Source organism: Anguilla anguilla, chromosome 13 (genome assembly GCF_013347855.1).
Source record: "Anguilla anguilla isolate fAngAng1 chromosome 13, fAngAng1.pri, whole genome shotgun sequence".
Classification (NCBI taxonomy): domain Eukaryota; kingdom Metazoa; phylum Chordata; class Actinopteri; order Anguilliformes; family Anguillidae; genus Anguilla; species Anguilla anguilla.
Genome location: NC_049213.1, coordinates 2,959,427 through 2,975,420, shown reverse-complemented (window position 1 = coordinate 2,975,420; position 15,994 = coordinate 2,959,427). Strand labels below are relative to the sequence as shown.

Genomic DNA, 15,994 nt, shown 5'->3' with positions numbered 1-15,994 from the left:
TTCTTGCACAACAAACGTCATACTGATAAACACGTATCGGTCGTGGGGACTGTTCTTGACATCACTGTGTGTTCAGGAACATTATTTTTTTTTAAATATACCCACAAAGTGAAATGACTCAAATGTGGAAAATTCTATGGATAATTTTAATATTTCCTCAAACCTATTGTCTTTTACATTTAATAAACCATAATATGCATTGAGTAATACGACTGTCTGTGCAGGAATGTATTGGAATAAATATATACATGCTCGACGTTATTTACCTTAAAAGAAATAATGCAGAAAAGGTGAATTTATTGTGCAGTTTTTCTGGTTTAATGAAAGTGTGCGTGATATCTGTCCCCATACCTGCACGTCAAGGTGCCCTCTGCAGTCAGATATGTGTAACTGGGTCATTCAGTCCCTGCTGTCAGGGTTTTCCCCACCTGAAGAACCAAGTGTTCCTTTCAAACCTTGAACTGTTCTGTGAATATGGATCTTGAAATATAGGTCATGTAATTAGCAGTGGTCTGGCTCCCTCTTGTGGTGAATTTTGTCAGGACCCAGTCGGTTGTTTTTGTGGTCCCTCACACATCGATCTGACTGCGATTGTTTGGAGATGGTCTTCTGAGATCATACTCTCCCACTTGGTAAGATCAGTGTGGCCTAGCTCACCTTGTTCCAGGTATAGAATCTCAAGTGGCATTCAAAGAAAACCTTTGAACCACCAAGCTAGTTAGAGAGCTGGAGATTGAATTTTGAGGATAAATTGAATTTTGGAAAGAAATTTTTTGTTGTTGTTGTTGCATAAACCCAGATGTTTGTAGGTAGAGTATGAACTATGTATAAATTATAAAAACAGAGTGTATTACATAAATCTTTTTAATTTATTTTGAGAATGAGTGCAATGTAGCTGACTGATTGCTTTTGTATGTGTCCTCATTTCAAAGAATCAGAGCAAATGCTGAAAAGTTCCAGCGTGCCTCGGGACAAGGGCCTTCAATTTCATTGGTTAAAAAGCTTGCTACCATGATTCATTTCATGACAGACAATCGAAAGGGTAGAGATAGCTATCAAGGCAATTACAGTGAGTGCTATAATGTTTGAAACAAAGACTTAATTTTTTATTAATTTGGCTCTGTACTCCACAATTTTAGATTTGTAATGTTCACAAACAGTTCACATGTGGTTGAACTGCACATTGTCAGCTTTTATTTTAGGGTATTTTTATACATTTTGGTTTCATCATGTAGAAATTACAGCATTTTTCATTTATAGTTCCCCCTTTTCAGGGAATCATAATGTTTGGGACAAATTGCTTCATAGGTGTTTCAGATTAGTCAGGTGTGTCCAATTGCTTCCTTAGTGCAGGTATAAGGGAGCTTTCAGTATCTAATTTTTATTCTAGCATTTTGGTTGCCTTTGGAGTTTGCTATTGGCGTTTGTCAGCATGAGGACTGGAGTTATGCTAATTAAAGTCATGGAAGCCATTATGAGGCTGAAAAATAAAAAAATGTCGGAGACATCATTTTTTTTAAATCTGAGAATGTGCACTTCAACCACATGTGAATTGTTTGATTACAAATTTAAAATTGTGGAGTAAAGAGCCAAATCAAGAAAAAATGTGTCTTTGTCCCAGACATTGTAGGTCTCACTGTACATTACTGTATGTTTATCAGCAGATCCTAACAAACCTAGTTCACTTGCTTGTGGTTGGACATAGAAGTGTTTAAGTTATTTTTACAGATGTTATCCTGCATCAGAGCATCAAGCCCACTTGTAGCAGGCGGCAGTGTAGTGTAATAGGTACGGAACTGGGCTTGTATACACTAGTTAGCTTAGCCTCAAGTGTCAAGCTGGCCCTATGGAGTTGACACACTAGGTGGCTTAGCATCAAGTGTTTAGCTGACCATAACCCTGTCTTCTCTGTGTGTCTTTCTCTTTCCATGACGCTCCCATCCCCTGCCGCGCCCTGAGTTCAGTGGCTGCTCCAGCCTGTTTCCTCGGCTTGAATTCACAGGATCGCTCCAGTCCTGTCCTTCACTCCATGGTCATGAACTGCTTCAGCATGGGCCCCTGCCCAAGCCTTGATGCTGTCTGGAGATCCAGATCCATCATCCGGCTCCTCTAAACTGCACTACTCTAACTATACCAGTTGGTCTAATATTATTCCTGTTAGGTTTCACCTTAGCTAAAATCTGTTCAACAATTTTTTTTTTTTTTTGCTGTCTGCTACTTTACACCAGGCTGGCCAGTGGAGCATGGGCTCCCCCTCTATAGCCGGGTTTCTCTTGAGATTTCTTCTCATTGGGGAGTTTTTTCTTGCCACCGTTTGAGGGTTTTCTCCCCACTGGAGTTTATTTACCCTATGTACCTGCTATTTGGGGGTTCAGGCCTGGTGTTTGCTCTGTTTGCTCTTTTTGCTCTGTCTCTGCCCTGCTAATCTGTAAAGTGTCTTTGTGACAGTTCTCTGTAAAAGGCCCTATACAAATAAAATTGATATATATCCTTACATTTATATAGCACTTTTCCAAATGCTCAAAGTGCTTTACAGTGAAGGGGAACTCACTTCCCCACCACCAATGTGTAGCACCCACCCGGGCGATGCACGACAGCCATTTTGCACCAGAAAGCTCACCACACATTAACGAAGGTGGAGAGGGAGAAAAGATTTATTTAGCCAATTAAAAATTGAATTGAATTGTACCCTTGAGCAAGGTACTTAGTATTTATTCAGCTGTATAAATTGATGCAATGCAAATGCGCTGAGCATATGCGAATCGCATATGCAAATGCGAATCGCTCTGGATATGAGTGTCTGCTAAATGCCTGTAATGTAATGTAATGGAAATGCTATGTTGCGTAAGTCGCTCTGGATAAGAGTGTCTGCTAAATGCCTGTAATGTAATGTTGTACAATTGCTGATTTAGCAACAGGACACCTGGCACATTTCAAAATCAGTGTCTGGTTGATTTTTGATTGCCTTCTAGCCATGGTGTGGGTGGCTTCAGTAGTTTCATCGATGCAAATTCCACAAAGTTGTATTTTGATTTGTCTTGACTAGTGATTGGCAGGTGATTGTATGGAAGGTGGCAACTTCTTCTCGAGGACTCAGAGTACACCAAAATGTTTCAATATCTGTCTCTCAAGGTTTCCCTTGCGCTTTCAAATTAAAGGGCAAGCTAAATATATATTTAATTTTAATTTTAATAATATTATTATTACATTTAAATGTTTTACTTTTGTAATGAAGTACTACGAGAGAAGAGCTCTGTGTTCAGCAGATGCAGGTGGGAGGGACAAAGGCATTGACCGATTTATTTAACCAATCAGAGCGCGGAGGATGTTCCTGTACCAACTTCCGGCCACAGATAGTCCGTCTACTCTGAGTGCGTCCTTGAGCTAACGCCGTCAAGTACGACCTAAACCTCAGCTACGAAGAAATGGTGGCTTACTGGAGACAGGCGGGCCTGAGGTAGCAAGCTATTTTATTTTGCATTGACAAGATATCTTTATTTTGGCCGGGTTACATATAATTGTTGTCAGGCGGCCACCCCTTAGGTACTAGCATAGCTTTTCGCTAGGTAGCTGTCACTCGATTAGCATTAGCTAAGTGCTATTAGAGCCAGTTTCATTTGCAGCATAGCTAGCTAGTTGGCGACATGTTATCTAGCATTTGATAATGAGTCAGATTTCTATCATTAGTTGTATTTCGACCCCTACTCCTGTTTGCTCGGTAATTGGAATGAACAGTCTTCACGCGTTCACCTTGACTATACGCTGCCCGTGGCGAACGGCCTATTTTTTGCTAGCAACCTAATGTTAGCTTGCCCGCTAACATGTTTGAGTGCAATTCAAATAACCGACAAATCGTGGCTAGGTCATAGACATGTAGCTAGAGCAGGCCTGCCTAATCCTGTGCCTGGATATCTACCGTCCTGTAGCTTTTCACTCGAACTCTAACAGCATATCTCATTCAACAGCGAGAGATCTTGTTGAGCTGCTAATTAGAATAATCAAGTGTGTCGAATTACAGTTGAAATGTTATATACAGGACGGTAGCTCTCCGGGTGCGGGATTGTGAAGCCCTGAGCTATAGTTATAATATAACAGCTCTGTCGGCTTGGTTGGCCACCTGCATCTGCTGAACCTAGCCTCTCACGAAGTATGAAGAGCATTAGAAAAGCTGCCATAATGTAGAACATTACCTACAATCTAACTAACATCCACGTGCTACAGCAGTCATTCGGTTAACCCGACCAGCGTAGTTATTCAGCTGTTAACGTACAGACCATCCTCTGGTGGAGTTAGAGCTACTGCCATTCGGGCCGTCGTTTTACGGTGACTGTTCGAAATACTAACTTAAGACTTATGGCATCCTTTGTTTAAATTGCCATGGTCGTGATGAACTTCTTAAAATAACTGTTGTAATGTATATGGAGATTCCAGCCACTTACACTAATGTTCCTGCACTTTATTGCACTGTTGTGTTGGTCGAAAGCCTATTCTGACTTGATCTTGTATTGTAGCCATATTATTGTTTCTGTCATGTTTTCTGGAAGTTGTTAATGCTGGATTACTTTTACCCCGACGACGACACAATACAGTAAATGAAGTAACGTTACCGTTTCACCGTTTGGCTAGCGTTTTTAAAGAGGTTTAAAGACAGGTGTGGTATGGAGGACCTGCTGTAGAATTAAACGCAACAGGCTGTGGAATTTGTATAGAGGAATGAATGAAACTCAAGAAAAAACGAGTGTTTATTTAATCAAACTCTTGTTTTTTCCAGCTACATCCGCTTCTCGGCCATCTGCGCGAGAGTGGTGCGGGCCGCGCTAAAACCCGAGTTCAAGTTAGAAGCCGTAAAAGCCGCGGAGACTAACGTCAAAGTCATCAAACCAGCGAAGACATGTGAGTGGGCATACATTTGGCTAGCATCTGCACTGTTGTTCAAAAGTAATGCTACTAACATTCCCTTGTACTCCTCACACTTTCTTCAGCCTTATGATTTAGTTACTAAGATTTCACGAGTTATAGGACTTCAGTGGTTTAAAACGTTTAATGCCTATGTTTAAGTAGGCAACTATTTTTAAACTAATAGGATGTCGAAGAAGAAATTGTGCTTTTCTAAAATGCGTTTTATTTTTCTTGCAGGAGCTGATTGCATGGGTCCTTTCTGTGTTGACTGATGGCGCCATAACCCCAATTAAATTGTTTCATTTATCTTAATGGAAGCAAAACATGAATTTATTGATCTACTGTATGTATAAGACGTGGTTTAAAAGAAAATACCTTTTCCTGCAAATTTCATAAATGCAATAAAATGGTAGTGTGAAGTATTATTTTGTCTGGCTTTCCTAAACTTAATTTATTGAATCATGCAAACAAAAATGCAGAACATAAAGTTGATGTAATTACACATTCGAAAACTATGTGAATAATGCACATGCACCTAGTACTGTTAAATTTCTTTGTTAAAGAATTATACAGAATTAGTTGGTCGAATCTAGGTCGCACTGGCATCTCTGTTGTGGAAATGAACCCATAACATTCAGTTTGAGGAGCTTCTCCGTATTGCCGTTCATTCTGAACTGAGGCGAGGGTTCTGTAATAATAATAATGCGTATTGTAGCGTATCAGTCTCTTTCTGAAGGGACCAGCTTATCAGCGCGCGCAGTGGCCTACAGCGCAATCTCGCGCTCGCAGGCGGCTGAAAGGGAGGGCTCACACAAACGTATTTTAATGAAACCGGCGATGACAGAAGATAACGAGCAGAACACGTAACGGTTGCGTATTAGTTTTACACGGATACGGTTGACTTGGGAGTTCATTGATGTTTTGGAATGAGCAGTAGACCTTATACGAAATAAAACTTAAGTAAGCCATTTTATTGTCTGTTTTGTATATTTTGGCGTGCAGGACAAGTGGTTTCATGTTCTATTTAACTGAATCATGATGTTCCAGAAAATATCCATCCTTGTTATTTTCAGTTATACAAAAAAAGAGGAAATAGTGTTGTTTTATTGTGAATTCCCAAACATTTATTAATTCATAAGAAGGTTCATTTGAATTATAACCTTCAGTGTGGCACATATGCATTGCAGAACATTGTTTTACAATTTACATAAATTATACCTTTTCAAAAAATGTGAAATGTCCAAGATGACAATGATATGAAATGACATAATCTTGCTATACCTTTCTGTGAATTACACTGAATCAGAACAATACTGAATACATTAGATTAATTGTACAATAATATTAGCTCAATTAGTTAACTACCTTCTTGCCTAAATAAACACGAAGCAAACATAAAGCACAACCATAACATTTCTGGAAAGCATCTGCAGGCTACGGTTCTTTTTTTTTTTTTTACATTCACACGCCATAAATATCAACACGGTTTGGAATAACTTATGTAAAGGGTGCAGCTTTTTATTCCCAGTTCCAGATAGTTTTAAATTCCCAAAACTGCTGACAATGCATATAAAAATGCATATTATAATATTTCTATATTTTTAAGTGGCATCTTAGGTAACTGAGGTGAGAACTATTTTTAATGAACTATGAAAATATCTGTGGGCCTGAAGCAGTGTAAGAGTACTCTGACTCTTTGCACAGGGTATTCTTGTGACATTAAGGATTTCATTTAATTTTGTTGAGGATTTTCTAGAATATTCTCAGTGCACTCTCTTGCCGGTCTCCCCATTCCCACTCCCCAAACTTCATTCAAGCCATAAACAGGTCAGACATTTCCGATACTGGTGCATAAAGCTGCTGAATTCTGAGCTGTGTTTTGGTGACTTTCTCCTGCTCTATGTCTTCGTTCTTTAGCTGCCAGTCACTCTATTCCTCTGTCGTCTCGGGTGCAGTTTCGATCACAGTCTCAGTTGTGACCTCAGTCACAGTCTCCACCTTCGTTTCGGTCTCAGTACTAGTCGCCGGCCACGCTGGGGGCTCCTCCTCTTGGGCCTCCTCTGGCTCCCAGTCCAGGTCGGCGGTGGCGTCCTGGTACTGCTGGTACTCGGACACCAGGTCGTTCATGTTGCTCTCGGCCTCTGTGAACTCCATCTCGTCCATGCCCTCGCCTGTGTACCAGTGCAGGAAGGCCTTGCGGCGGAACATGGCGGTGAACTGCTCGCCCAGCCGCCGGAAGATCTCCTGGATGGCGGTGTTGTTGCCGATGAAGGTGGAGGACATCTTGAGGCCGCGCGGCGGGATGTCGCAGACCACCACCTTCACGTTGTGCGGGATCCAGTCCACGAAGTAGGTGCTGTTCTTCTGCTGGATGGCCAGCATCTGCTCGTCCACCTCCTTGGTGGACATACGGCCGCGGAAGACCCCCGCCACCGTCAGGTAGCGCCCGTGGCGCGGGTCGCACGCCGTCATCATGTTGCGGGCGTCGAACATCTGCTGGGTAAGCTCGGAGACGGTGAGCGCGCGGTACTGCTGGCTCCCCCTGCTGGTGAGGGGGGCGAAGCCCGGCATGAAGAAGTGCAAGCGGGGGAAGGGCACCATGTTGACGGCCAGCTTGCGCAGGTCGGCGTTCAGTTGCCCGGGAAACCGCAGGGAGGTGGTCACCCCGCTCATGGTCAGCGACACCAGGTGGTTGAGGTCCCCGTATGTGGGCGTGGTCAGCTTGAGCGTGCGGAAGCAGATGTCGTAGAGCGCCTCGTTGTCGATGCAGAAGGTCCCGTCTGTGCTCTCGATGAGCTCGTGGATGGACAGGGTGGCGTTGTAGGGCTCCACCACCGTGTCGGAGACCTTGGGCGAGGGCATGACGCTGAAGGTGTTCATCATGCGGTCGGGGTACTCCTCCCGGATCTTGTTGATGATCAGGGTGCCCATGCCCGAACCGGTGCCCCCGCCCAGGGAGTGAACCAGCTGGAAGCCCTGCATGCAGTCGCAGCTCTCGCATTCGTTCCGCACCCTGTCAATCACGCTGTCCACCAGCTCCGCCCCTTCTGTGTAGTGGCCCTTGGCCCAGTTGTTCCCAGCACCAGAGTTTCCTGTTACACAAAAACAGAGCATTGTGGGTAATTTTTACATCACCTTGGGTAGAGGCAGGGATCGTGTTTTTCAAGAGCAGCTTATTGCTAATATAGACTGTAGAGGCTGTAGTTATTTGACTGTAGAGCCCTGGGAATGTTGATAGAAAAGCGCTATTTATCGAATATAGAACAGACATGTAGCTTCAGGGCTTTTGTTAATGGGTAGACATGATCATGATAAAACTAGGCTTGTCATTGATCTACAGTCTATGGAGTATACAGCACTGCGTTTTTTTATTTATTTAAACCTTTATTTTACCAGGAAGTCCCACTGAGATCAAAATCTCTTTTACATGAGAGACCTGAGCAAGGTAGCAGCCATATAACATCACAACATATTAAAATGCAACATATACAACATGATATACAAAAATCTACAATAATACAGGAGAACAGATATTAAAATCTCAAGAAAAACAACCACATGCCTCAGTCACTGCATTCTTTATGATGCATTTAAATTCATCAAAGGATATAAATGTGTCTAATTTGAGATCTTTTTGCAGATTATTCCATGCCCAAGGTGCATGGTAAGAAAATGCAGTTTTCCCCAGATCTGTCAAAACCCGGAGAACATTAAAAAGCAACCACTTGGGGGAGCGTAGCTGGTAACCATCAGAGCTGAGACAGAGAAGGGTACAGAGGTAAGCTGGAAGTTTACCCAGTATCGCTTTATAGATAAAGATATACCAGTGCTGTTGTCTGCGAGTGGTCAATGATGTCCAACCCACCAAATCATAAAGAATGCAATGGTGAGTAAGGGACTTTGCATTTGTAATGAAGCATAGAGATGCATGGTACACTGAATCAAGGCTCCGTAAAATGGAGAGGCTGCATGCATATACAATATGTCACCGTAATCAGTCACAGACAGAAAAGTAGCTTCCACAAGCTTTTCTTGGCATTGATAGTAAAACAAGATTTATTTCTAAAATAAAATCCAATCTTCACTTTGAGCTTCCTAACTAGATTTGCAATATGTACATTAAATAAAAGCTTGTCGTCTATCCATATACCCAAGTACTTGTACGAGGGCACCCTTTCAATGGATTTACCATTGGATGTGAAAATTCTAAGATCATCAAGCAACTGTAAGTGAGCTTTTGAGAAGGCCATGAACTTTGTTTTCTGAGCATTTAAAACCAGTTCTAAGCCCAGCAGAGAAGTTTGTAATGACTGAAATGCAGTCTGAAGCTCTTGTGCCGCCTGTACTATGGAGGGGATTTAGCCAGGACTTACACACCCCCAGAGTCTCTGCCTGTGTACGGCAGTGTGTGTGTGTGTGTGTGTGTGTGTGTGTGCAGCTCACCGTGTATGAAGTTATCGGGCCTAAAGAGCTGTCCTATCTGACTGCCCCTCACACTGTCCATGGTGCCAGGCTCCAGGTCCACCAACAGAGCCCGGGGCACGTACTTTCCCCCTGAGAGAGAGAGAGAGAGAGAGAGAGGGGGGAGGGAGAGGGAGGGAAGGAGAGTGAGAGAGAGGAGGGAGGGGGTAGGGAGTGAGGGGAGGGAGGGAGAGAGAGAGAGGGAGGGAGGGAGGGGGGAAAGAGGGGAGGGAGAGCGAGAGAGGGAAAGAGAGGGAGAGGGGGAAAGGGGAAGGGAGTGAGAGAGAGAGAGAGGGAGGGGGAGAGAAAGAGTGGGAGGGTGAGAGAGGAAGGGAGGGAGAGAGGGGAGAAAGAGTGAGAGAGAGATAGAGAGGGAGGGGAGGAAAGGGGTAGGGAGTGAGAGAGAGAGGGAGTGGGGAGGGAAAGAGTAAGAGAGGGAAGGACAGAGGAAGGGGGAGAGAGAGGGTGAGAGAGAGGAGATGGAGAGAGGGAAAAAGGGAGAAGTACATATTCGTTGCTTATACTTTATTTTGTTTATCATTCTTATTTAAAAAGCATTTTTTAGTTTGAAAGGGGGTGAGTAGACAATTAGATAAAGGAGGGGGAGAGGGAGCTGGGGTGATGGTGAGATTACACACACACAGCTGGCGTGATGGGTTGTTACACACACACACAGCTGGCGTGATGGGGTTATTACACACACACACAGCTGGGTTGATGGGGAGATTACACACATAGCTGGGGTGATGAGGAGATTACACACACACACACACACACACAGCTGGGGTGATAAGGAGATTACACACACACAGCTGGGGTGACGGGGAGATTACACACACACAGCTGGGGTGATGGGGAGATTACCCACACACAGCTGGGGTGATGGGGAGATTACACACACACAGCTAGGGTGATGGGGATATTACACACAAACAGCTGGGATGGTGGGGAGATTACACACATAGCTAGGGTGATGGGGGAATTACACACGCAGCTGGAGTGATGGGGAGATTACAAACACAGCTGGAGTGATGGGGAGATTACACACACACAGCTGGTGTTTTGGGGGTGATTACACACACACAGATGGGGAGATTGCACACACACAGCTGGGGTGATGGGAAGATTACACACACGCAGCTGGGGTGATGTGGAGATTACATACACAGTTGGGGTGATGGGGAGGTTACACACACGCACAGCTGGGGTGATGGGGAGATTACACACGCACAGCTGGGGTAATAGGGGGATTACACACACACAGCTGGTGTTTTGGGGGAGATTACACACACAACTGGGGTAATGGGGAGATTACACACACACAGCTGGGGTGATGGGGAGATTACACACACACACACAGTTGGGGTGATGAGGAGATTACACACACACAGCTTGGGTAATGGGGAGATTACACACACACAGCTGGGGTGATGGGGAGATTACACACACAGCTGGGGTGATGGGGAGATTACACACACACAGTTGAGGTGATGGGGAGATTACACACAGCTGGGGTGATGGGGAGATTACACACACACAGCTGGGGTGATGGGGAGATTACACACACACACAGTTGAGGTGATGGGGAGATTACACACACAACTGGGGTAATGGGGAGATTACACACACACAGCTGGGGTGATGGGGAGATTACACACACATAGCTGGGGTGATGGGGAGATTACACACACACAGCTGGGGTGATGGGGAGATTACACACACACAGTTCAGGTGATGGGAAGATTACACACATAGCTGGGGTGATGGGGAGATTACACACACACAGCTGGGGTGATGGGGAGATTACACACACAGCTGGGGTATTGGGGAGATTACACACACAGCTGGGGTGATGGGGAGATTACACACACACAGATGGGGAGATTGCACACACACAGCTGGGGTGATGGGAAGATTACACACACACATCTGGGGTGATGGGGAGATTACACACACAGCTGGGGTGATGGGGAGGTTACACACACGCACAGCTGGGGTGATGGGGAGATTACACACACAGCTGGGGTGATGGGGAGGTTACACACACGCACAGCTGGGGTGATGGGGAGATTACACACGCACAGCTGGGGTAATAGGGGGATTACACACACACAGCTGGTGTTTTGGGGGAGATTACACACACAGCTGGGGTAATGGGGGAGATTACACACACACAGCTGGGGTGATGGGGAGATTACACACACACACACAGTTGGGGTGATGAGGAGATTACACACACACAGCTTGGGTAATGGGGAGATTACACACACACAGCTGGGGTGATGGGGAGATTACACACACAGCTGGGGTGATGGGGAGATTACACACACACAGTTGAGGTGATGGGGAGATTACACACATAGCTGGGGTGATGGGGAGATTACACACACACAGCTGGGGTGATGGGGAGATTACACACACACACAGTTGAGGTGATGGGGAGATTACACACACAACTGGGGTAATGGGGAGATTACACACACACAGCTGGGGTGATGGGGAGATTACACACACATAGCTGGGGTGATGGGGAGATTACACACACACAGCTGGGGTGATGGGGAGATTACACACACACAGTTCAGGTGATGGGAAGATTACACACATAGCTGGGGTGATGGGGAGATTACACACACACAGCTGGGGTGATGGGGAGATTACACACACACAGCTGGGGTGATTACACACACACAGTTGAGGTGATGGGGAGATTACACACATAGCTGGGGTATTGGGGAGATTACACACACACAGCTGGGGTGATGGGGAGATTACACACACACACAGTCGAGGTGATGGGGAGATTACACACACAGCTGGGGTAATGGGGAGATTACACACACACAGCTGGGGTGATGGGGAGATTACACACACACAGCTGGGGTGATGGGGAGATTACACACACACACAGCTGGGGTGATGGGGAGATTACACACACACAGTTGAGGTGATGGGGAGATTACACACATAGCTGGGGTGATGGGGATATTACACACACACAGCTGGGGTGATGGGGAGATTACACACATACAGTTGAGGTGATGGGGAGATTACACACACAGCTGGGGTAATGGGGAAATTACACACACACAGCTGGGGTGATGGGGAGATTACACACACACACAGCTGGGGTGATGGGGAGATTACACACACACAGCTGGGGTGATGGAGAGATTACACGCACACAGCTGGGGTGATGGGGAGATTACACACACACAGCTGGGGTGATGGGGAGATTACACATACACAGCTGGGGTGATGGGGTGATTACACACACAGCTGGGGTGATGGGGAGATTACACACACACAGTTGAGGTGATGGGGAGATTACACACATAGCTGGGGTGATGGGGAGATTATACACACAGCTGGGGTGATGGGGAGATTACACACACAGCTGGTGCTTTGGGGTGATTACACACACACAGCTGGGGTGATGGGGAGATTACACACACACAGCTGGTGTGATGGGGAGATTACAGGAAGTCCCAGAGCTCAGCTGGGCATTAAAGGTGATGGGCAGACCAAGCCTAGCAGCTGCAGCAGTGTTAGAGGAAACAGGAAGTGCTGGTGGTTTTCCTTCATTTTGTGATTCGGTGCTCTTGGTGATGACCCCTCTCTTCGGGAGCGCACTCACCATGTGCCTCGTTGAAGTAGACGTTGACCCGCTCCAGCTGCAGGTTACTGTCGCCCTCGTAGGTCCCTGCGGTGTTAATGCCGTGCTCATCGCTGATCACCTCCCAGAACTGAACACCCCAGAGCCGGGATCAACACATGAATCACACCGGGTTCATTTTGACATACGCCGATCGTCTCATTTATTGCGTTTGACTGTCATAGAAAATAATCCAGAGCATTGGCTTATCACTGTACGTGATATACACACACAGACATACATTTTCGAACGCTAATAATAATCTTGTAATCACTGCAATAATCTTTTTCTATACAGCACCTTAAAAATCAGTAAAATAGCGATGGGACATATTAAACAGACATGCTCAATGTCAAAGATAAAAGTTTGTGTTATTTCATTTGCTGCATTAAGATCTGCCATTCTCTTTTTTTTTCTTGAATTTGCCATCTCCAGTCCCACCCGAATTTGGAATGTCAAATTCACTGCCCGCCAGATGCTTCTTTTCACACCACAGCTGCAAGCTACCCAAACGGAGGAGACCCAAGGCCCAGACAGCCGACAGGAGTCACTGGAGCGATGAACACTGCTGACTGAATCCCTCCCAGACACCCCTGCAGGGCTGCCGGACACAGTCGGCACTGGCATGATTCGGATTCGATTCGGATTCGATCGATGCGATTCAGCGCTCACTCGTGCGCTGCGAGCAGCACCGTTACTGAGCGAGCTGCCCAGTGGCCCCCCGTTCGCATTTTTGGTTCTGAGGAAGTGATAAACGTCCTGCCGGCACCCCTCCCCTTATCTGCCCCCCACGGGCCGTGGGGGAGCACCCTCTGGCATTCCGCCCAGGCTCACATGTCACTCTTAAATTTCAAACAGTTTCGCCACACCGAACCGTGTTAGCATACAACTCAAAGTGCTACGTCTGCCGCACTTACACGACGCGGCTGAAAATGCCTGGCTCGGCCTGATACGACTGCTCTGTGGACTGCACAGCGCACGCAGAATCCTCCTCTGAACGTTGTTATTTTTGTAAATGAAAGTATTCATCTACCATGGACAGCAGTAAGAACATTACTTATGTTTTTATTTAGTTTTTTCCCCCCCTTTTACATCATATAGTTTATAAAACGTAAAGCAACGGCATGAGAAAGTGAAAGCCTTTGAGTGAAAAGCCAGACAGGACCAGCGTAGGTCGAGGTCCGTGTCATTGCGGCCGTCAGACACGCTGGTGGTGTAGGAGAGGAGCGGGAAGGAGCCGGTTACCTTGGAGCCAATCTGGTTCCCACACTGTCCGATCTGCAGGTGAACGATCTCGCGCATGGTGAACAGAGTGGCGCTCGGGAACAGGCAGGAGTCTTCAGAAAGTGCCCCTGAGCGGCCCGGGCGTTTTATACTGCCTCTGATGTCACAGGCGGGGAGTCACCCGAACGGCCCGGGCGGCGTTAGCATCAGCTGACTGGAGGGCAGGCTCCAGAGATAACGCCGCCCGCGGCTCTATCTGTGCCCCTCAGCACCGCCGCCTGTCATAGGGTTGGACCCGCCATCTCAGACCGCGACCGTGACCGCGCACTGTCAGCGCCTCAACGCCTCAGCGCTCTGACAGCGCACACATCCTGCTGTCGCTTCGCCAGCCCACAGCGCCCACGGCAACGCACCAGAGGACCGCTTCATTCACATTCACAGAGCCAGCCAATCAGACGCACTACAGGGCCAGCCAATCAGACACACTACAGGACCAGCCAGTCAGACGCACAACAAGGCCAGCCAATCAGACGCGCTACAGGGCCAGCCGGTCAGACGCACTACAGGGCCAGCCAATCAGACACACTACAGGGCCAGCCAATCAGACACACTACAGGACCAGCCAGTCAGACGCACTACAAGGCTAGCCAATCAGACACACTACAGGGCCAGCCAATCAGACACACTATAGGGCCAGCCAATCAGACACACTACAGGGCCAGCCAATCAGACACACTACAGGGCCAGCCGGTCAGACGCACTACAGGGCCAGCCAATCAGACGCACTACAGGGCCAGCCAATTAGACGCACTACAGGGGCAGCCGGTCAGACGCACTACAGGGCCAGCCAATCAGACGCACTACAGGGCCAGCCAATCAGACGGGCTACAAGGCCAGCCAATCAGATGCACTACAGGGTCAGCCAGTCAGACGCACTGCAGGGCCAGCCAATCAGACGCACTACAGGGCCAGCCAATCAGACGCACTACAGGGCCAGCCAATCAGACGCACTACAGGGCCAGCCGGTCAGACGCACTACAGGGCCAGCCAATCAGACGCACTACAGGGCCAGCCAATCAGACGGGCTACAGGGCCAGGGCCAGCCAATCAGACTCACTGCAGGACCAGCCGGTCAGACGCACTGCAGGGCCAGCCAATCAGACGCACTACAGGGCCAGCCAATCAGACACACTACAGGGCCAGCCAGTCAGACACACTACAGGGCCAGGGCCAGCCAATCAGACGCAGTACAGGGCCAGCCAATCAGACGCACTACAGGGCCAGCCAGTCAGACGCGCTACAGGGCCAGCCGGTCAGACGCACTACAGGGCCAGGGCCAGCCAATCAGACACACTACAGGGTCAGGCAGTCAGACGCACTACAGGGCCAGCCAATCAGACGCACTACAGGACCAGCCAATCAGACGCACTACAGGACCAGCCAGTCAGACGCACTACAGGGCCAGCCAATCAGACGCGCTACATGGCCAGCAAATCAGACACACTACAGGGCCAAGGCCAGCCAATCAGACGCACTACAGGGCCAGCCAATCAGACGCGCTACATGGCCAGCCAATCAGACACACTACAGGGCCAAGGCCAGCCAATCAGACGCACTACAGGGCCAGCCAATCAGACGCACTACAGGGCCAAGGCCAGCCGGTCAGATGCACTACAGGGCCAGCCAATCAGACGCACTACAGGCCCAGCCAATCAGACGCACTACAGGGCCAGCCAATCAGACGCACTACAGGGC

General features: G+C 47.3%; 2 protein-coding genes across 2 annotated transcripts; one reads left to right on the top strand and one right to left on the bottom strand.

Moving 5' to 3' along the window:
• The first annotated feature begins 3,302 nt into the window (after positions 1–3,302).
• Positions 3,303–5,324, top strand: atp5f1e (ATP synthase F1 subunit epsilon). The gene is made up of 3 exons (XM_035388718.1): positions 3,303–3,457; positions 4,772–4,893; positions 5,137–5,324. Coding segments are annotated over exons 1-3 (156 nt in total). The 5' UTR covers positions 3,303–3,425; the 3' UTR covers positions 5,139–5,324.
• Positions 5,325–5,849: 525 nt separating this feature from the next.
• tubb1 (tubulin, beta 1 class VI) lies at positions 5,850–14,408 on the bottom strand. Its single transcript, XM_035388717.1, has 4 exons — positions 14,261–14,408; positions 12,998–13,106; positions 9,343–9,453; positions 5,850–7,991 (listed from the first exon to the last, which is right to left on the bottom strand). Exons 1-4 carry the CDS (start codon positions 14,315–14,317, stop codon positions 6,829–6,831), a joined length of 1,440 nt encoding a protein of 479 aa, XP_035244608.1. The 5' UTR covers positions 14,318–14,408; the 3' UTR covers positions 5,850–6,828.
• Between the last annotated feature and the right edge of the window lie 1,586 nt (positions 14,409–15,994).